The sequence below is a fragment of the Pithys albifrons genome, chromosome 3, assembly GCF_047495875.1.
Source record: "Pithys albifrons albifrons isolate INPA30051 chromosome 3, PitAlb_v1, whole genome shotgun sequence".
Lineage (NCBI taxonomy): Eukaryota > Metazoa > Chordata > Aves > Passeriformes > Thamnophilidae > Pithys > Pithys albifrons.
This window is the reverse complement of record NC_092460.1, coordinates 48,692,360-48,714,985: the sequence shown is the minus strand read 5'-3', so window position 1 is coordinate 48,714,985 and position 22,626 is coordinate 48,692,360. Positions and strand designations below refer to the sequence as shown.

The 22,626-nt window shown below is 40.7% G+C and overlaps 2 protein-coding genes across 8 annotated transcripts in view; both read right to left on the bottom strand.

The window, feature by feature from the left end:
• Nucleotides 1–3,386: 3,386 nt before the first annotated feature.
• Nucleotides 3,387–16,899, bottom strand: CSF2RB (colony stimulating factor 2 receptor subunit beta). The gene is made up of 14 exons (XM_071551705.1): nucleotides 16,642–16,899; nucleotides 15,641–16,022; nucleotides 14,087–14,216; nucleotides 11,923–12,107; nucleotides 11,448–11,596; nucleotides 10,376–10,547; nucleotides 10,158–10,290; nucleotides 9,896–10,056; nucleotides 8,867–9,012; nucleotides 8,593–8,767; nucleotides 7,498–7,588; nucleotides 7,157–7,226; nucleotides 6,043–6,146; nucleotides 3,387–5,756 (listed from the first exon to the last, which is right to left on the bottom strand). The coding sequence occupies exons 2-14, from the start codon at nucleotides 15,708–15,710 to the stop codon at nucleotides 4,565–4,567; spliced, it is 2,778 nt and encodes a 925-aa protein (XP_071407806.1). The 5' UTR covers nucleotides 15,711–16,022; nucleotides 16,642–16,899; the 3' UTR covers nucleotides 3,387–4,564.
• A 1,409-nt stretch (nucleotides 16,900–18,308) lies between these two features.
• NCF4 (neutrophil cytosolic factor 4) overlaps nucleotides 18,309–22,626 on the bottom strand; it is a 56,156-nt gene continuing 51,838 nt past the window's right edge. For all 7 annotated transcript variants that reach the window (XM_071551697.1, XM_071551698.1, XM_071551701.1 and 4 more), the window contains 4 exons: nucleotides 21,092–21,190; nucleotides 20,221–20,351; nucleotides 20,062–20,127; nucleotides 18,309–19,304 (listed from right to left, as the gene is read on the bottom strand). In XM_071551697.1, the coding sequence (XP_071407798.1) occupies nucleotides 19,076–19,304; nucleotides 20,062–20,127; nucleotides 20,221–20,351; nucleotides 21,092–21,190 (525 nt within the window). In that variant the 3' untranslated portion in view covers nucleotides 18,309–19,075. The remainder of the gene's footprint in view (nucleotides 19,305–20,061; nucleotides 20,128–20,220; nucleotides 20,352–21,091; nucleotides 21,191–22,626) is intronic.

The window sequence follows — 22,626 nt, the reverse complement described above, 5'->3', positions numbered from 1 at the left end:
GAAGTTTGTAGCATCTCAAAAAAGCAATGGTGAATAAGTAATGATGGTTTATCAATTCTTCTAGAACAAAAACTAAGGAGCAACTTACCATGCAATTGTCCCAAAATGAGTTCAGGAAAATCTGGACATTATTTTTTGTTTGCATGTTTTTATTTATAAGCAAATTTATTAATACTTTCCTATCAGACATGAAGACAACAAGCAGTTTTAGAAAGGGATCAGTTGAACTTCTAGAGGCAAGAGACATGAAGTACATATTGTTTGCAGGAGCTTAGATGTAACCTCCAACTGAGGAACACTCTGGGCCAGATGCCAGGTAAATATACCAGTTGAAGATTTACTTATTGCTGGATACTGTCCCATGTTTATTACATCCAGGCTTTAAACATCCACTGCAAATATTGACAGAGACAGAATACTGGGCTAGAAGGAATTATTGTTTAGATCTGATGTGTTAGCCTTATCTTCCTATACTACAGTCTCTGCTGCAAGCAGAAGGGAGGAAAAGTGTGTCTTTAGATGCTGAAACAACGCTACGAATCTGCCATCATGAATCTGCAGTGAATGAAATAAACTTGAATAAACTTTGAATGCACTTTGCTGCAAATCAAACAGCTTAGAAGATGCAAAAGTATTCCTGTCAAAACTTTGCATTGTAAGTGCACTCTGTGAGCAAGGAGCTGGAAAAATTTTAAAAAGAGGGAAAGCTATCCCATTGTTTCAGATAGCTTTACAATTAAGTCCCATGGTGTAATAGTGAGCACTCCGGACTCTGATCACAAGGTGGTGAGTTCGAGTCTCAGTGGAGACTGTACAGGGCAGTTCAATGCCTCCCTGCCATCCGATCCCATCAGATCTTGGATGCTCAGCAGGGTCAGCCCCGGTTAGTACCGGGTGCTGTAGACAGTCCCGAGGACTTCACTGTCACTGTCCAAGCTCGCTCGGCCATGGCAGATGGACCTCAGGACTTAAACGGTGGGGCCAGTTCTGCGCACGCTGTGCCTCACCTAAAAATCCACTGTGCAGGCTGGAAGAGCACACCCATGTGGGGAGAGCCCTGCCCAAATCTGCGTTCATTAAGTTTGGCCATACAATACAATTAATTCTCTAGACAAACAAATTATCCTTCAAGTATGACGGCCATGCACTTCTCTACCAACAAGTTGGCAAGTACACAACCAATCTACAGAGTCTGACCTATATCTGGCTCACACTGAGTGAGTTTGCAGGGAATTTTGGGTTCACTCACTGAATGCCATGGTGAAACATCTACTGTGTGATACGAGGAGTTGCTAGGATCAAGATTGGAGCCTATTGAATCCTGGTAGATCCTTGAACAGATTTATAAAGGGCCAAGAGAGACCTAAAGTCCTACTTATTCCCCATGCAGAGAATGTGACACATTGTATTTCTTTTCATGGAAGTTTCATCTCCAGAGCGAGAGCAGAAGGGAGCAAGTAGGGAGTGAGAACAGGCAGAGATAATTCAGTGGACTTCTGTGGGAATAAGGTTGTGTGTACAACGTGCTCATGAACAAGAAACTATGCAGCAACTGCAGGATGGGTTTGCTTTCCGCCACCAAACAGAGACACAAGATTCTCAGAAAGTCTCCAGCTATTGTTCCTTGAGGCCTTGGAGAGCTTTCTACTGTAGGTTTCCTTTTCCAGCAAACCATTCAGCCCCCTTTTTCCTTCCTTAAATAAAAGGCAACCCCCAAGGTTGCAAAAAGACAACAACAGAGCAGATCAGCATTGACCTTAATTAGAACTGCTGAGGTCACAATATATTTCCTCCCCTAATCTCATGCAAATTCAGGTAATATATTTCTGGTTGATGAAGATTATGATAAGGAAATAATAAAGTGATTGCTACAGAGCAAAAAAACAAGAAATGCCAGCTGTTAAGATACAAGAAGAATCTTTTATGCTTAGTGTGCAGTAAGGAAAGGGTTGCAATTATCTTATAACTGTATATTCAATGTAAATAGGGAGTTGTAAAATGCTATTTACAGTAGTGAGGTGCTTACCTCTCCTTTTTGGCTATATAGGAAACATGGGTGACTCATCACCAGCAGATATACAGGCTGAGGGGCTGGAAGTGAGAAGTCCTACAGAGAGGAGCATGTCATAACTGGCTCCTGACTCATCAGAATGATGATTCCTCTCCTGCTTATCAGTACCTAGCACTGGGAAAGGTAGCATCAACCTGCTTTTGCACAGCGACTTGGTGGCTCAGGCTAATGATCAGGAAGTTGAAGACCTGGGACTCATGACAGCTTCTAAGCCTTGAATCTCCACAGCAGGCTAAAGGATTGTAAAATGCTTTTTACCACCACCACTGCCCCTGGACTTCATGCAGGAGAGAATGGAAGATTCATAGGATCTGGCACAGATGAAGTTTCTGGAAGTTTTGATTCTGTAACACAGTAAGTAAGAAGTGGATTTCTCTGGCAGACCAGAGCCGTAGATTATGAGCCCTGCTTCCAACGTTCCTTACAGATTTTATTTAATGATACTTATGTGGATATTGAACGAGTCCTTAGGGAAGAAACTCGTTCTGCCCTAAACCAATTGTTACAGTTGCAATGAACACCACTGCTCAGCTCCCCTCGCTGACAGTGGCATGTCGCTCCGCAAGTTCCAGGCTCCTGAAGTGATCATAGGATAATACCCACTCTGTGGATATTATGTGCTTGTGTCTGTAAATCCTGTCTTCAAAATCAGCCTCCACAAATGGCCAGTGAAGTGCAGAGTGACAGAAGGAACAGAGAGCTCTTAGAGTACTGCCCACAATGCAAATGGGCTCCATTCAAAAGCCACTGAGTTGAATAAAGGCTCTCCTGCTCATATTCTTCTTCATTATTAAACCCAGCAATTCAAGGTCCAGGAAAGTGATGCATATCTAAGATGTGCATACAGATACAAAATTTGCATATGAATTTAAACATCTCCTTTTAGGACATGCTTAGATAGACCACAATCATATATCCTGGAAGAAATAATTGTGCCACTCATAAAACACCAAAGAAGAGACTAACAAAAAAATCCACGGATTAAAAAATGTCAAAATGGAAAATCTCTCAAAGTGTTCATCAATATTCTCTATCAGAGGCTGCAACTGCTCACCTTTTACTGGCAAGAACACCAAACTGAATTTGCACTCGTTTTAGACTTAAAATGATATTTCTAAGGATTAAATTCTAAAAAAAATATTCATTTCTTTGCAATTTCAGAATCAGCACTGTCCCATTAACCCAGCAGGAGGAATCAGCTGGCATAAATACAGAACTCATTATCTCTGTCAAATAATATAGCAAAGTCAGGAGAAAGTGTCCTACCTCAGAGGTGGCATAGCTAACATAAAGAATTTTTTGAGACCAGATCAGATAAGCTTATAGTAATTTTATTGTAACCACAATATTTTAACAATATTATATGAAAGGAAATATTTATAGGAAGAAATAATATTTTTATTAGTACAGATGATATATTTGAAAAAAGAAATGGTTTTTTTGAATGCAAGTGCACCTTCAGGTCTGAAATCAAAGCCTTTTCACTGGTCACCAAGTGCTCTTTCCATGAAACACTTTCTTTACAGTAAAACTGGCACAAATGTGTCCTCTTTCTCAACACATCTTATTACTTAGGAAAAAAAACAAGCTAAGAATCAATTACACAGTTAAGATTATTATTTATGAATAGTCAATGAACTTAAAAGAAAATCATACAGTAATGTAACACCTAGAAATAGGAAAACCACAGCAGATACTGTCCTGTGCACCAACCCAACATATCTTGCGTGCCAACCTCTGTTCCCTGCCCCACTCCCTCTCACTGAACCTTAGGAGTCCTTGGGTTTTCTTTCAGCTGAGGATGAGCTTTGTTTCTTCTACCAAATGGTTCTCTATAGCCTACTTTACGTATCCCAGTAATGTTTCCTTGTTCTCCTTAGAATTTTCTATGACATACTGCACATGAACTCTAAGAAAGTTTTCCTCCGAATTGTTGGACTTCAAGAATTTTTTTCTCATTTTACATTTACCCACCTGTAACTGTCTGCATTTTTTCACTTTAGACAATATATACTTCATGCCACAGTGGAAAGGCAGAGATATGAAAGTTCCTTAAGATTTTTTGATCTATTTTACAGTTAAAAATAATTGGTCTTAAGAATCTAAGTTTTCTTTTCAAGGTTTCCAAGCTTGTCTCCTTCAATAGCACTTCATGCTGTTAAGTCTGCATTTTTGGCCAGTTTTGCCAGGCAATCTGGAATAATTGCAAGATGATTGTGTTCTGCCACAGGATCATAAAGAGGATAAACTGCTCATTGTGGGTAAGTCAAAAAATTTTCAAAAATACCAAAGAACAATACATGTATTGTATTTCATGCCAAACGTGTGAAGACCACTGAGATTGATAGTGAACTACTTCAAGTTCAGTTGGACTGGAAGCTTGAAAATGAAACTCGTGTTTATTTGTTCCTTGGTTTGAAGGTTCATTTTCATCAGAGAGTGGCAACCTCTTTCAGTTATCTGTCTCTTTGCTATTCATTAATATTTGCCCATTTAACAAATTTCTTTGATCCTCAAAGATTGCTGCCAGGAAAAGTAATCATCTGATTTCAGGATTTTGAAAAGCTGTATCGCCTGCATTTTTGATACATCTTTTTCCTTGCCAGTGATGGATTCATCATCAGATACAGGCTTCCCAAGTGTTGCCTTGTCTTCAGAAAGTTCCTTGACTTGGTTGTCTTCCTGACTATTATCCATCTTCACACTGGATTTTAGGCTGTGGAAGCAATAGTCACCAATCTGGCAAAGGAAAACTGGCTCAGTGCTGTCAGGGTTTAACACCACTAAGTTACCCTCTGGCAAAGGCTGCTTTCTAGGAAGACCATTTTCCTTCTGTAAGACAGACAAAAGAATCTTTGTGGGTTCTGAATGTCCATTGAGACCTAAAGGCACAGTAAGATAGTCTCCAAATGTCTCCAGGGGCAATTCAGGAGAAGAGGTTGGTGCTTGGACTGAAACTGGGACTGTGACACCAATTTTCCCAGGAGAAGACTCACAGCAAGGGTGGCCACTCGGGGGCTGGGGCTCCTGTGAGCCACAAGATGACTCCCCAGCAGTGACAAGTGGAGGGTGGGTAGAGGCACTGGCCAATGGCAGTAACGGGTTCTCTGTCGTGATGTAATCCAAGGGGCACTGCTGAGGAATCGCCGTACAGTTGAGAGCCTTTGGAGAGTTCTGCTCTTGTGTTCCCATGTCTTTCCCACAGACTGGTGGGGCTGGTGAGACTTCTTCCTGATCACTGAGGTGCTGCATCATTTCCTTCTGATCTGTGAGTAGGTAGGGTTTTGGAGGACCTGCTCCAGGTTCTTCTTGCCTCTGAGTAGCCTGGGAACAGTCTTCACTTGGGAGAGTCACATAGTGAAGGGAAACTGATTTCTTACAAATTCTGACCGGGTCCAGTTCCAAGGACTGATGTATATCAGGGTGGGAGGACATAACTGGGCTGTACAAGTATGGACCATTGAAAGCAAAGCAAGGGATTGCTGTGTGGGAAGCAATACTTGCACCAGCACTGTTTCTCCTTGAAACAGGAAAGGAATGACCAGCAATCTGACTTGAACTGACAAGTGGGGCATGATCTGGCTCATTTAAAGCATGGTATGAGTTCTGTAGGTCCAGTGCAACAGGGGAAACTTCTGTCTTTTTTGTCTGCCCTTTGGGACACTCTGCCAAAGTCTTCACCTGCCTGAATGTGGGAAAGTTAGAAGTTGCTCATGAGTGCTATTATTGTGGCAAACATTAAATATAAAACAAGGTTATTTGAAAACACACATAGCTAAACACAGGCTCAGAAAACAGTTTTCTTGGAGACGCAGTCTAACCCAGGTAGTAAAACATTGTATCCCCTCCTCAAAAGAAACTTGTATAGGCTTTTTAGTGTCAGAACATTTGATTATATCCTGTAGGATATCCTGTAGAGAGGTCTTAGAGACTATTGCTCACAATGTCACTATTATGTGCTCTTCACTCACCTGTCCAGAACTTGAAGGAAACTAGCCTGCTCCATCTTCTCAGAAAGGTTGTATTTGCTGAAGTCCAGCTGGCTGCTTGTTGGCCACTGTCCCAAATGTGCTTTCTGAAAATGAAAACGCAGACATGACCAAAGAGCAGTCTCACTGAAGTAGAATCAGGGACTGTATGTTCCCCACAGACAAAGGCAGTGTGCTGCATGAAGAACTGGCTGAAGGGCAGAATCTCAAAGGTGTTAGTGAATGGGCCTATATCATGCTGGTGACCAGTCACCAGGTACAGTAAAGTACCTCAGAGCTCAGTTCTAGGGCCAGTTCAATATATTTATCAATGATCGGGATGAAGGACTTGAAGCCGCAATCAGCAAGTCTGCTGACGATCTCAAACTGGGAGATGCTATTGACTCTCTTGAGGGACAAGAGGCCTTGCAGAGGAATCTAGATAGACTGGAGCACTGGACAATCCTCAGCACAATGAAATTTAACAAATTCAAATGCCAGATTCTTCACCTGGGATAGAGTAACATGGATGTAAGTACAAATTAGGAGAGGAGTATCTGGAGAGCAATCCTGCAAAAAGGGGTCTGGTGTTGCAAGATGACATCAGGCTCAATATCAGCATGCACCCTGACAGCCAGGGGAGAAAGCTCCATCCTGGGGTGCTTCAAACACAGTATCATCAGCCAGGCAAAAGAGGCAATTACCTGCTGTATTTAGCAGTTATGTGGCCGCACCTTGAGTACTGTGTGAGGAGGAAAAGTGGAGAGGGAGGTGCTGATTTCTTCTCTTGCCTATCCAGGGATCAGCATTAGCTGATGAAGTTTGCTAATGACACTAGATTATGTCAGTCAGTTAAAATTTTAAAGTACTGAAAATTTTCTAGGTTGATTTTACATTACAGTGTTGCTGACAAGCACAGCACGAAGAAGTCTGCTAGTATAAATTTAAGAACACTATTATGTTGAGTAGGACCAGAACTTCTCCCAAGAATAAGTCTTTGACTAATGAAGATAACTCTTCATTATGGATTAGGAAACAAGAAGAGCTCTTAAGATTTTTGGAAGTCCTGAAAAAGAGAGAGAAATAATGAACCCTTCAAGGTACAGTTTCCTCTTACCCCCACGTAGCTCTGGATCAGAAGACTCTTTTGGGGGTTTGGAATCTTTTCCTCCCACATTTTCTTCTTCCTGCAGCAACAACACAGAGTTTTGAAGATTTGCTTCTTGATATGACTGCAACCAGAAAAGACTGCACCCCATACACCATGTTGCTCTGCACAGCAAGACACCACCAGTACAGCACCACCCAACTCTCACCCTTGCACAGACATGGACAAGGTTTCCTATCAAGGCTGATCACACAGACCTCTCCCTCACTGAGGACAAGAAGTGCCTCAGCCTTTATGCCACCCACACAGTCAACAGGCTGCTAAATGTCCTAGTTGCAACACAAGCCTACCTGAGTAAATATTTATAGCTGCAACAAGAAACCATTAGCAAAGTAATGACAAGAGCTGGGACAATCACTGGGAGAACCACTGGTGGCAGAACTGAAACAGAGAAAACAGAAATAGGTATCCACTTGTAGAGTGGCTCTTTCCCATAACAGGTTTGTCACACTGGTCACTCTTCATACAGGCAGATCAGGAAAACACAGGTGATATGTTGAGAGACAGGATCATAAAAGGCTTTCAAACTGTTGGGATACCCTCCAAAGTGGGACAGACCAAAAAAGGCCTGAACAGCTTACTGAGCAAAGGAGTTCATTATTTCCTTTACTGATACATTTTTGAGTTTTTACTGACATCAGAGTAAACAATTTATGCTAATAAGAAGATGGTTAGGAACCTCACTCCATCATGAACAATATGTATGTCTCCAGGCATCTTAGGTCTGCCTGACTCTACAATGGGGTCTCAGAGATCTTCTCAGATCTTCCTCTAGTAACAGCCACAACAGCACACCAATTTCTTCCTGAATATACTCATCCAAATGTGCCTACAGTATCACCACTGCAAGCTTCCTCAGGACAAACCATGTATCATATTAAAAGAACATATGATGCCAGACATTCTTATAAATCCAGAAGCAGCAGAAACATGTAAAGGTTTTATCTCCAGCACACTCCACTGTGTGTTTTTCACAACCTTATTGTACCCCTGCAAATATAAAAAACTAATGGCTTATATTCTATCTTCTTGCAGTCTCAGGCTTTTCAGTCACTGACAGCAGAATGGACTACTGGAATTAGGAAACAAGAACAATCTTTTGGGCAGAATCTTTGCTTCATTCTCCATGTGGAAAAGTTTATGGTTAGTTGTACTCACTTTATGAAGGCAAGTAGGAAAGAAGCTTAAAAGGTCATTCACCTTGTTCACTAGCATTGTTGCTGCACTGCAAGGATGCAGGCAGGGAAGCTGCCTTAAGTGACCTCAGATAGCTCACAGCTGCATCTCACACCAACCTCAGCTGAGAGAATATCCTTTTCTAAAGAGGAATTTCAGCCATTAGCAGTCCACAAAAGTGTTACAGAAGCAGCCAGCAAGAAAATTACCATTCTCAGTCTTCCAGGTGAACTCCTCACTCCATTCACTCCAAGGTCCCTCATAATCCAGATGTGTATTCACCCTTGCACGCATTTTCCCCCTATATTCCGTAGATGGTGCCAACATCTGAAGAGTGAAGATGAAGGGAGGTTCACCATTGCTGATATTTAACTTCTGGAGACTCTGGGAAGATGAAATAAGCACAAATTACAGAGGTGAGAAGTTTCTTTCCATTTGTCCAGCAAAGCAATACTCAGGACTCCTGCACTTTGTAAGATTTACCTTTTCATATTGGTTGTTTTCCCAGTATTCAACTTGGTATCTTTGTGTTATGAAGTCGTAACTCATAGTGTGTTTTACCCACCTCAGTTCATACTCTTGGTTCTCTGTTGCTGTCACTGACACATTTGCAGGTGGCAGCACCTGAACTGGAACACAAGAAATATCTCAGTCCACTTACCAACCTACTTGGCCAACACTCTTTTTCCCCACCATGAATCATTTCTGAGACTGAAAACATTGTTGTTTTCTGCAATTGAAGAAGTCTTATCTTTTTGACATGTCTTAATTCTATGCATCTTCATTTTCTACTCAAATACAATAAACCACTAGACTATTCAATAACAGAAAATCCATACCCATGAATGTTGACAGCACTCCCTGTGTACAGAAAAGCAGCAAAGCAATAGTTGAAATATCTGTTCTGGTCCACCACATTTCCAGAGATTTTCAGCTCTCTTGGAGCTACATCCTGATATTTTCGCCCACTGCAGGAATTCTCCCAGCTTTATTCTGTGAAGATTTGCCCAAATACCTCCAGTTACATGTAGGCAGAGATGATCCACTTGGTGCACCTCACTGGGCAGAGGATTCCTACCTCATAGAGTATTGCAGAGGCCACAGCACAAACTTACAAGAGCTCCATTGGCTTCTTGAGAGATCACATAGTAACACACTCTCCACAAACACCTCTCACCACAGCTCCCTGTCACCTGGGACACTCTTGAAGGTCAATCACAGAGAAGTCATCAGGGTGAAAATTATTGATTGAGAAGCTCTGGGTTACAACCTGAATTTCTACACAGCAGTTTCTGCCACCATCACCTTCCTCAGAGTAACAAGTGCCACTGAGGAACTGCACACCCACATATCACAGATCTGTGTCCAGACACAGTTCCTTTCTTCATTAATAATTGTTTCTTCCTCTCCCCACTCCCTTTTCTTCCTTGCCATTGTCCTCAGCCTATGTTGCTTGGCAGGCATCTCTCCAAGAAAGAAAGACAAAAAGCAAGAAACAACACAGTAACTAACTGTTTTTGTAGCTTTTGATCACTTTCTCCTCCACCTTGGCCCGGACAGACACATTGTACTGGCTTTTGCTGCTGGAATTGCTAACAGGGATCTCACAGCTCTGGACCACATACGGGACATGGAGCAAGGTCTTCTCATGCACAGGAGAGCATTCCTTTTCTCTGAGGGGAGAAAAAGAGGTTCAACTTAGATTAGGGGAATGGGACAGAGCAGAAACCCCACAGGAGAGGCACAGACATGCTGCCACAGGCAGAGCACGTACTCTGATGCTGGAGTGGCCCTGAAGAACAGCCCAAAGATGACAGAGGTGGTGATTGCTTTCCTCACTTCCCAGCTGCAGGTCAGACGATCTCCACCATTGAAGAGGCAGCGAAGGTTCCTGGGCTGAAGGCCACCTTCAGAGAACACAAGTGACAGAAAAGGTCTGGCTTCTCAGCAAGAGCTTCCGACCCTGCACAGCCCTTCTTTGTCCCATGCTACCTTCAGGGGTCTTCCATGATGACTCCGTGCTCCATGCACTGTACTGCCCAGAGAAGCCACTGGCCTGCCCTGGTCTGGCTCGCACACGGGCAACATAGCTGCTCCCTGGGACAAGGTCCTCTCTGCTGAGACTGCAATGTGTGGTGTTGGAGAGGAAGAGCGAGGCAGCACCCTGTTGTTGGGGGAGAGATGCAGAGGAAGGGAGGGGGAAAATGGGGGAGTTGGGGAATGTAGAAGAGGGGTGAAGGGAAGACACAGGATGAGTGAGAGGAAGTGACTGCCAGGTGGCATATCCCAGCAGTCCCACACATGCTGCCATGCAGTGGTGCTTACTCCCACACTAGAGGGGCTTCAGCGTGTGTGCTGCCAGCATGGCACAGGAAGAGTGAGCCATGGGCTCTCTCAGCCACAATCTCCCCCAACAAGTAGGCCAACTCCTGCAGCTTGCAGGGGCCTGACTGTCTTCACCTCCAGCTACCCATGTTCATAACACTGTTCAGTGCTGAATTATGTGGGAATCTGGTCAAGATACTTCCCTTAAAAACTAAAGATTAAGCTGACAGGTACAGAAGAGAAACATACATATATCCAGGGAAACAATAGAGCAAAGGATATGGATCATAAAAATAATTTAAAAAACACAAAAAAACCCTGCAAAAACCAAACACCAAAAAAACACCCCAACAGCAACAACAAAAACAAAAACACTTCCAAACCATTTCCTTCTCCATAAGGTAGCAATTTCAAAGTTATTTTGGAACATGGTTTAATTCAGTTTGGTAGGGATTCAGGGCAAAATCAATTCCAACAAAACACAAGCACAGTGGGGTTTTTTCTCTTTCAGTGGAGAAGAGGTCTTTGTATTCAGTTCAGGACAAATGGTATTTCACTGGGCAAGTCACTCGCAACCAGGAAGAGCCTCTCCTGCCTGACCCAAAACAACATTTTTTGCACCTTTTCCTAGTGCCTGAGAACAGAAAGGCCATTCCTTTGCACAGCTTTACCACAGACTTTCAAATGCCTAGAATGGTGCAGCTCATCCCAGGACAGATCAATGCTCCTTCACTCTTACCTCCCAGGACTCCCATTCCCGCTTGTAAGTGACTTCATACTCCAGTGCATTGCCCAGCCCTTGGCTTCCATCGGCTGTTTTCCAGGTCAGCAAGAAGTCTCCTGATGCCATCAAGCTGACTGAGAGGTTTTGAGGTGGGAGCGGCTGAACTGAAGGTGAAAGCACAGGCATGAGAGGAGATAGTGAGGAAAGGACAAGAAGAGGGGAAGAGAACATCTAGGTAAGTTTTCCCATTTGGAGAATATCTTATCCCTGCCACACCAAGTATCTTCTGCTTGTGTAGCTCCTGAGATGATACAGGTCCAGCTGCTCCCAGAAACGTGCCCTTCCCTCTTCCCACCCCATCCCCTCAATGTGGAACTTCTTTGCAGTTTTCATGATGGCAGTGGAATTCAGTTCCTGACTGAACGGCAAATCCAGACGCAAAGATCCTTAAAATTCATTGGAAAATGAGAATTTGGTACTTATGTCTTACCATTTTGGAAAAGATCAACATTTAGTTCTGCTTGAAGCATCTTGTTAGGTTTGAAGCCATAAGTAAGTTCTATCCCCCATCCAAAATAGTCTGTAGAGTTGCGACAAACCCAATGCACATACGCATCTGGAGCCTCATGCAAGTCATTTTCTGCCTGGCGTGTGCAAAACATCTCTATGTTCTCCCTGTGTATAGAGAAAGTAATCTCTAAAGATCTGATTTGGATACCTATAGTTAATGCAAAGCTAAACACCTGAAACCAGTTTCATCCCATTCTGTTGTTATAAGGCGCTTATATCCTCTTCTCACTGTACCTGCTAGTTCTGTTTTGCATCAGTTGATATGACAAATACTTTTAATACCACAATTTTTGTCAAATGCCTCCTCATTTCAAAGTTATACAGCAGAATGTTATATTTTAGTACCAGTCTGTTGTTGTTACTTTTTAGCCTAGCTCTATCTCACCTCATAGTTTTAAGTGAGAAACAGCATGATGAAAATTAATGTCATGTAAATGCACCTTTTATTCAGAATGAAAGGCAGGAAAATTCTGATGATCCTTAGCTTATTGATGACATTAATTTTGCAGTCCCAGAAAGACTTTTAAAAAAGATTTAAAAATGTACTTCTGTATCCTTAGTAGTTCTGTTCTGACAAGGGACCTGAAGCATTTATTAAAGAGTTCATCCAGAATGTTAATCATCCTTTCAGATAACCTTTTTCCAGGCTCTGGAGCATCATGAAAATTAGAAACAGTATTTTAAACTAGACAGGAGGGGATAATCTTTGTGTGTTTGCAGTAGCCGTAGCTGCTGGAGAGATGTGTTGCTTCTTTTGATACTCTCGGAATTTTCTTTGTGCTTATGGCCTCTTGCCCAGTATATTATATTGTTCCAGTTCAGATGAGAAATATTAAGTTATGAATATTTAAGGCCAAATTCTGTTTTCCAGGATAGTATAGAGTCTTCTAGCCAACTATATGTCAGCAAGCATTATTCAGCACTATTGCTAGTTTTAAGAATTGGGTATTAGCAAGGAAACCAGGAATATTGCTGAAGTATGGGTGGGGCTGACTATATATGTGCATAACCTTAAACAAAAGAGTCAGTCCGAGGGTTATGAAGTCCAAAAGATACTTCTATCTACTCACCAGCATTACCCTACAGTTTGGGACTTAGTCAACTATTCTTCATCTATGAGATGATTGAGTTTAGTTGTTGGCCATTTTGGTTCCAGTTGTGTGACTGTCCATGTTCCATACCTGCTTGTCTGACTAGTTTACTTCAGTCATGTTTCATGATCCACACACTCCATTATGTAACAATGTTCCAGAGAATCCTCCAAAAGTCCAAGTAACTTCATATCCTCTTTTCCCAGAAGTATTAACTTCAAGGTTCTGTTCTGAAGTTCTTCCACTGATTTCAGCTGCTTTTAGGTCTATTTATTCTCTCTTGTTTGCAATAAAATCAGTTCTTTCCTTTCCTTCCTGTACGCCCAGGCTCTAAATCATTTTCTTCTCATCTATCCATCTTTACCTTCCTCTCTCCTTTAAGTATCCTCCCTTTCTGTCCTTTTGTATCCTCACAATCGATTCAGTCTGGTGATTCAGTTCCCTTTTCAAAAGGAAACAGTTGTAACAGAGAGATACTGTCATAAACACACCAGTGTCTCTGGGAGGAAAACTGATAGCACAGATGAACTTACCACTTCTTCTCTATCTCACAAACACACAGTCTATACATGTTTCTCAGACGTGATCAAAACCACACTCTCAGTGAGGCTTCTAAATTGACAAAATGACACTGGGAATGTCTCCTCCCTTTTGGGTTTACAAAAAACACTTATGCTTGCTTTCATTCTGACACCATCCTCTCCTCTCCATTATTAGCATCCTATATGCCCCATCATATTTCATATCTATAATCCCATAACAGAATTATGGAAAATGATTATAAATGTGATAAAAATAGCTCCACTAACATAGTCTATTCATTCTTCCCTTCCTAGATGAGGCCTCAGAAGCAGACACAACTTTTGCTTTAACCCAATGACAGAAAGAAGTGAACATGTTTTCTTAAAACCTGACCACTCATCCCTAGGATTCCAAGTTATGACCAATTTCCCTTTGGACTTTTATCCAGCTCAGCACATTATAGGTACTTACATTATAGAATCATTCCTCTCGTAAAGAATCATATTAACAAGGTCATGAGCCTCTGAATGCTCCATCCATGTGCAGGTGACCTGTGATTTGTAGTCATAGTAGCAGCTCAAACTTTTCATAGGGATACTCTCTGAGTAAGGAATTCAGGAAAAAAAAAATGCAGTGACTACAAATGCAAATAGTGAGAAATGCCAAGAGGTGCAGAATGGGTAAGACACTGATAACAGTACTCTCCTATTGGCACCAGAAAATTATAGAATTGTAGAATGGTTTGGGTTGGAAGGGACAATAAAGATCATCAAATTCCAATCCCCCTGACATGGGCACTAAACCAGGTTGCTCAGAGCCCCATCCGGCTTGGCCCCAAACACCTTCAGGGATGGGGCATACCTTGGTGAAAATATATACAGTGTTGGGGCCATTCTACACATCTCTACCATATACAAGTGTCCAAACCAAGCTACAACTAACAACGATTAAGCAAGATTTTTGTCCATGCAAAGAATATAATTCTAGCCAAGGTATTACTTTTCAAACATCGATTGTTTCCAAGGATTAGTAGATACCATGGACAGCAGAAATACAGCTATCATTTCATACTTTTGTGTTGGTGTATGGATTTTTTTCCCACTAACTTCCTGGTAAAGGTTATGATGCTAGAAGGGTATATTTAAAAGTGAGATGCTCTGGGAATACATCCATTATGACTCAGGAGAATTCCCAAACTAATTTATTGGAACTAGATTTATGACACAGAAGTGGCCAGACCTCTCATGAGGGATAACTTTATTTTAACTTCACAACTGTGAAGTTGGGAAATACAGACTTGTCCCTAGCACATGCATTACAAAGCAAGTTGCTTTGTTATCCTGCTTTATTTTCTCTGAAGGTAATATCTGTGCTGTGCCATTGGGATGTTGCACCTTCAGATGACAAAAATGTCAGTGTGCATACATGAGTGTGCTCTCTCAATTTTTCTTGATGGGAGCTACTATCAGCTTGTTTCAGGGGCTTTTTAGGGTAAAGAGTAGTTCTCATTGCATCAGAAAGAAAAGATATTAAACTCAGAAACATAAGCAAAGGATATGCCAAATGGTCTCTTTATCTGTCAGCAATTCCATAAGAAGAAAATCAGGTCATCTGGATGTTGCTCTTGGTAGCCCCCACCACACTGTCTTGTGTCTGTCCACATGCTCTGCTCCTGTATACTTCCATCAGAATTATGCAGCCCTTCATTTTCCTATGTTTTCACTAATTATCAAGGTCTGCTTCCCTTTTACATTCACTCATTATCCAGTCACCTTGTTTATCTCATACATTTATCCAGTATTTCACCTGTCCATACCATCAACATGCAACTGATTTGTCTGCACATGCACTTGCTACACACTGATTTTGATCCAAGATGTCTGTTCCACAGTGTAGAAGGCAGTGGAAGAAGGAAGCAGAAAAGCAAGCAGAAAATGAGGAAGAGCGTTAGCTGAAAGAAGCAAACAGATACAAAAAGAAAGGCAATAACAGAAGGATGAAAGAGAATATAAATTTGAATCTCACCTCGAATGGCTTGAACAGTGAAGTCCAAATACAGACTGAGCAGCAGGATGAAAATCTCTTTCATGTTCATACTGTCCTTTGCCCACAGGCTTGATCCTAGTTCAGAAGATCATAGTTTTCATTGTCCACTGCTACTCTTTTGCTCTACTTACTGTGGAACTGCTTGTTTTCGTTTCACAGAAAGAGAAGTAAAACTGAATAAGGGAACTTCTCGTGTTGGAGTGACATTCAGGAAGAGCTTCTACCAAGCATATATTGTAGGACAAAATTCATGTCTTCTTTATGTATGAGCAACAAAAGATGCAAAGAATGAAGGAAATGTCCATTTCCAAGGAAGTGCAGGGATTCTGTCAGCTGAGCAGCAACAAGAAGCAATCCTAATCTGTGAAGAGAACTCAGCCTTCGAATTCATTTATCCTTCTGCTCTTTTTGCTCAAAGCCTTCCTAATGAACCACAATTGTGTTCTGCTTTTTAGCTTTCCTCAAAAATATGATCTCCAGCCACGTAATTCCTGGGAGTTTTGTGGTTGAATTTCCACATTCATTCACTTACAGATTTTTCTTCAACATGCTACTTTTCTAGCTGCTCCTCAAGCAAATTGCAAATTGTAGACATAATACCAAAGAAACTAATTATCTTTGGTGATGGTGGAAGGTGAGAGTAGATTGAGCAGTTTCAAGACCATGGCCCACACTGTTCAATACTGCAATTCAAGTCCTTTTGGCCATCTCTCCTTGCTCTCTCAAAAGCATAACACACTCACCTACTTAAGTATGTTACAGATCTGAGACTTTTTTCTACTTTAGGGGAGCATGGAAAAACTTCTTTTCAATTCCTGTTGACTTTCAGACTCCTGAACATCACTTCCTTACACCAGAGACAGCTGGCTGAGCAATTGAATAGTCATTACAGCTAAGGAATCCCTAAGGCACCCACAAGCCCTTGTATGAGGACAGACTTTGCTGTTTTGCTTCCCCCGGAAAGGAAGCCATTCCCTTACCTGGACCCAGAGATGTCTGTGAGGCAGATGACTCAATGTGGTGGGTGATTCTCCCTGTTCAGCCTGTCCCACAGCACCAGAATCCTCTGATGCTGAAACCATCAAACCCACACTTGTCTACAACTGCAGACTGAAGGTATCAACCAAGCACAGGCTTTTCTTGGCAAGTAAGTCTTCCAAATAATTGCCACATCTTTTGTGCATCTCAAATGCCACTTTCAGAGAAGCAGACCACACCCCTTCAAGGGAAGTCTATGCAATTGCCTGTAAAATAGGAAGTCTGTAGTTCCTACTTTAGCCCCCAAAGCACGCACTTAAATGGCACTACGGGAAGGGAGGGAAAGGAAGTTTGCCAATCTGTGTGTTAGCAATTACCAGATCATGGGACTAAAGTATTTTAAGAAAAATTATCTGCAGCAGAAGTAGGAAAGACAAAGAAAGAATTCCTGTTTTTCACTCCAGTGCTATTTCTTGCTTTACATTAGACCAGACAGTCTCCACAGCAGGGATCACTCAGTACTTTCATTTGTCCGTCTATACTGGAGACTAGTGAACTACCTTTATCTCTGTAACCCTTTAACTTGAGCAATATTTCTAAAAGTAAGTTTTACCTATTTGAACAACAATTAATAATATAATTATTACAGTACATAGAAGAAACAAAAGAAAACTGGTGAGAAGAGTTGGTGAAGTTATGCTACATCCAAGGCAGCCACACTCCTTTAATCCAACTTCAAAACTTAAGCCAGTAGCCTTCAATAATAGAACCTATAGGAAAGTTAGGTAGCCATAAGTGAAATATACACTCAGCTTTGTGCTCTGGGGGCTAAATTATGGGAGACTAAGCTGAGTCCCCAGATACAGAATATAACTGCCAGAGTCTGTCTATCCTGCACTGATAAATACTACATCTCCTCTAAATGCCTGTAGTACTGACCAAAACCGCAGTCAGCACAGTTATGTTTTCACCAGAACTACAGCAATAAATAAGGGAAAATGTATAATGTGAATAAGAAAAACATACAGAGAAAGATGAAGAACATGAGAATATCTGAGGAAACTGTGTGTCAGGAGTTGTCTATACAAAACTTGCAGGCAAGAAGGGGAATGTGTGACTTCACTGGATGGGCAGAATTTTCTTTCTATTGGAGTATAAAGGCAGAGAGGAATTATCCTGCTTTGATTTTCAGAGGCCTGATGTTTATGTTCTTCTCTCACCCTTAGAAAAGAGGTTTCTTGTTTCCAGGCAGACATTTTCCCTTCCTCTCCTTCCTCACTGAAAATGTGCCTCCATTTTCAGACATACATGCTGCATTCTGTTTACACCAAAGGATTTATCTGTCAGTGGAAATCTCCAGATGTCACTTGCTCTGTTGAACTCCAGAAACAGGTTACCTGCACACCAGAAGCTTTGCAGGCCATGCATGCCATTAGGTTTCAAACTTACAATGCATTTTCTTATGTATCACAATGTATAAGATCACTGACTTATCACTGAATATTGCTTCATCTCCTTTCTAAACTGCAATGTCTTGGAAGGAGGAAGTTACATTCTGCAATCTTTGAGTAAAATAATGTCAACAAAAACCTCCATCCCTTAAACAAACAAACAAACAAAAGAAACCAAACCATCCACAAAAAACTCAAATACTTTTAAATAAAAATTTATAAACTTATATTTATTTATTGAAGAACCTGATACAGTGATTTCTGTTAGTTCTCCTTTGAAATGGTGTGTCAGAAAGCACCAGATAGACAGAGAAGAAAATGCTGTTTGATCAGGCATCATACACATTTTCCCAGAATGCAGAAATAAGTAGTCAGTACTAAAAGGTCTATGAGGAACACCACAGGGGTACTAGTTTTGTTTCACAGCATTCCATATATTGGGCAGTGGAAAGAAGAAAGCTAAGGTGGGCTGCAATTTTTTGCATGAAATGTGAAAAAGTTTTGTTGATGCTTCTAGAATAAATTCTGAATGCCCAGTCAGACTCCAGCATGACAGAAAAAATTACACACTGGCACACAAATGTTCATATCAGCATATGAAGAGAAAATTATGGCAATCTAGAAAAAAAGTATATGATGACATTCTGAACACAGAATTAGCTCTGGGAGTAAGAATTGAGATTAGGGAAGGTCTTGGGACTCAGCACATCTCTGCTGCAGTCTAACAGTGACTTGCTCTGTGAACATGGCCAGTGATTTTATTTCTCTATTTCTCAGCTTCTCTGATGTCTAGGTAGATGTCTCTAATGCAGACAAGGGCTAAAAAGCTGAAGAAGCTAAGCATAGATTTTACATTGAAAGGTAATATATTACTGAAAATTACTCTTTTCAAGATTACTTCAAAGACATATCAAAGGAAACTGTCTGAAGAGAGAGATTATGGAAGGACTGTATAGCTACCTACTGGAATATATCTATATAGCACTTACATTGTTCCTACTGTTTGAGTAGCACCTATTCCTGGACTAGTGTTGTAGACACCCAAGTCATCTTTGTGAGTGATATGCAACTTCCAAGGAAAAAAGTGCTTCTCAGAAGGCGTTCTCCTGCTCTGAGACACCATGAGTTCAACATCCTCATTGGAGAGCAACCGAATCAGATCACCATCAAGGTCCCGGTAATTCAAAACAATGTCATCTTGGTCAAACTCCCGCCTGGTAGAAACAGAATGGATTGATCCCCAGAAATCAAGGAATGCCTGGGAGGTGCTACATGATGAATGATATACTGACAATCAAATTAATTCTGTGAAAAGCCCCACAAAGCCTTCAATGTGTTGGCATTCTTGACACAGCTAGTGCTGCAAATTATACACCCACGTTCATGCTGTGTTGAGTTTAAACTAAGAAATCTATCAGAACCAAGACCCATTTCCAGTAACACCACACACATAGCACAATTAATCCATGTGTTTGATACAATTCCCATACTTAAAAGTTGACAGTAGTCACTACCCATTTTTGCCTCCTTACAGTTGCTTTTTCTGAGGAGTGCAAGAATATTAGACAGGTGTTCTATTAGTGTTGTTCTAAAGTGTTGATGTTCAACACTATATCAATCTAGTTTGACACTATTTTAACAGTTCTTAGAGGGAGGTGTCTTGCATCCTGAAGAAGTGTATTAGACAAAAGGGTATGGTTCTGATCTTAGAAAAAAAGAAATGAAAACTTCTACCCAGTATAATTGAATCAGAACTGTGTGTCATTCCATACTTATTGACAAAGCCAAGGAAGACTAGTGTCTGCACAGATGGCTCTGGGCCAGGTCAAAGTACAACTTCTTCAAGACACTTGAAAAGTATTTCACACCCAAAACTTAGTGATGACCAAGTAGAATGTGAAAAATCTAGGACTGGAATGAACTTGACAAATGTTTAAGTATTAAATATGCAACTAACTGCTTGCATTGTACCTCATCAATTCCATGAGATCTTTGAATGATGGAATACTGCTCAGATCCTCTTCCACTGAGATATCCCTGTAATCAGAACAAATGTAATCATTACAGATCATGAGAAGGGAATTATTGGTGTTTCTTCAGTAGTAATCTGGAAGACTATTTTCTTATTACCTGATAGTGCTCACAGTCTCATTGTAGTAGTAACAACGAATTTTATTTACTGTGTCTTCCTGCTGTGGTAAATCTTTTATGATCTTCACAAAAGCACATGGGAAAATCCCAGTAGCATCATTAGCGGTTCCCTGGAATGACAGGAAATACTAGAATTAAGAAAACTGTGCCATTTTGGTCACATGCAATAAGTTATGGAATTCAACTAACTTCCACTGAAACAACAGTACAAATTTTTCTACTATAATCAAGAAAAGAAGGTCTATGGAAGTGACCTGATGGCATCCCTACAAAAAGATTATACAATTGCATAGTCAAATACCAGGCAGGGGAGTGAAACAGTGTGTAAAAAATGAAAGTCAGATGGTAAGCAAGGGAGGCTGTGGTGTTTGAGCAAGAAAAGATAGCATATCAGCAAACACACAGTATGTTCTCCTCATCCTTTTTCAGAACACTGCTGCATTACCCAAGTTCTCTGTAATCAGGCTGACGTGTGTTGTGGTATGAAGCATGAAGCATACAGCAACTCACCCTGAGGCAAGAAACCAATTAATCGCTGAAATGGAGTTTCCATCTCCTTTCTGTGGCCTTTCTATGTTCTAATCACTTCCAAAGAATTTAAAAACATTCCAGCAGAAGAAAATGAAAATGAAAACTGAAGTCTGGAGGGCAGAAAATTTGTAAGCTAAAAACCATCAAGGAATAAAACAATTACAAATTTGGAATCAAGGATTTATTCTTGAGAGTAAGAACTGATTATGATAGAGTTTCTCCTTGAAAGGAGGAGATAGGTCACAAGGATTAGGAGAACCCTTTCTACTCATATATGTCAAGGTGTGCTAATAATTCAGTATTGCTCTTGCAGTCTTACCTCCAACCAGTCTTTGTTTACTCTGCTGAGTAGGTAGATCAAGTCTCCCTTCTTGAAGCTGAGTTCCAGTTTATTGGTTCCAGGAAAATCAAACAAAGCCTTAGGAAAGTAATAACACTGAGATTACTAATTTCCAGAATTTAAAAAGCAAATCTTTTTTTCTGTTCTGTTCTTGAGGTGAAAGCATAAAGCACCAAGATAATGTGCACTTTGTCATCACAGACCTGTTTTGAGGATAAGGTCACACATATTTGACCACAGTCTGCAGTTCTCACAATTTCCTCTCCTACTCAGCACACACAAAAATGCTTTGAAGAAGTAGTGAAAGCACTAGGATAAACATGGCCCTGAGAGAGCTACATGTTAGGATTCTTAAAGTGGCAGAACACTGAGCACCAGAGAAATAAATATACATAAGTTTAAAACACTTTAGAGCAAGTAAGACAACAAAGCTGAAGATAACTGACAGCTTGAAATCCTGAGAATTGAAGAGATGTGTTATTTCCATTTGCAGCTTTACAGCTTTTAGATTTGCTGCAAAATATCATGAAAAGCCTTGAAAAAATGCAGAAATGTTGTGTCCAAATTCAAGGGTAACTATCTGTTACTTTTACATTTAGCTTTCAAGTCTTTATGCTGAACTGAGAGACTTGGGTAAGCCTAGAAAATTGACATGTTAAAATGGTACTTAGATGTCCTCTTTAGGGGGAAGAAAAAAGGAGGTAAGTACATGCTACCACGCTAACAAAGTGTTCTTGAATAACTAATGTGGCTGAGTTATCAAAAATTCACGTCTCCCTCATTGTCCTTAAAGAACATGGTAGTCATTTAAATGCTCTGAGAGAAGCAAAAAAGAAAAGGTGTTCTTTGTTCTATATTGAGATAGTAGTTTTGGTCTTGTTAGTGCCAAGAGTTCTTGTAATACAAAAGAAAAGAAACAATAGCTGTTTCCTAGTAGTTAATATGTCTATTTAATAGCTCTTTCAAAAGCTTTTTTCACCAAATGAAAAGTTATGGTAGGTATAATCAATATTACTAAATTCATAGATAAAACCCAAGAGGTATGACTGTTCCAAGACCTGTCATTGTCAGTGTGAAAGACAAAACCAACAAACCTCAAAGTATTTCATGGCTTTTTTTAATCTTACATGGCAAAGTCACATGTTTCAGGAAGCAAGACCATGCTCAGACAAATACTGGTTACAAAACAGTTCCATTTGCTTAACCCTGAGACAATATACCTCAAAAGACAAGGGTATAGGCACCTTTCAGTAGAACACTTATGTTACAGAAAATACTAAGATGCCCCACCTGAAAAGCTTTCAAACATATGCTGAAGTCAATTAAATTGAAGCTTGTGCCAGTTCTAAATTTAATTTATGGGTATCACTATGAAATGTGCACTATGAAAATGTGCACTATTTGGCAGCAAGCTGTACATATCTCAGTTTTGAATCTCGTGTCATTCTGACTTCACAATGGACCTTCTTATTACTCAAGTGATGAGGAACAGAACACTTCTTTCCATCCTTTGT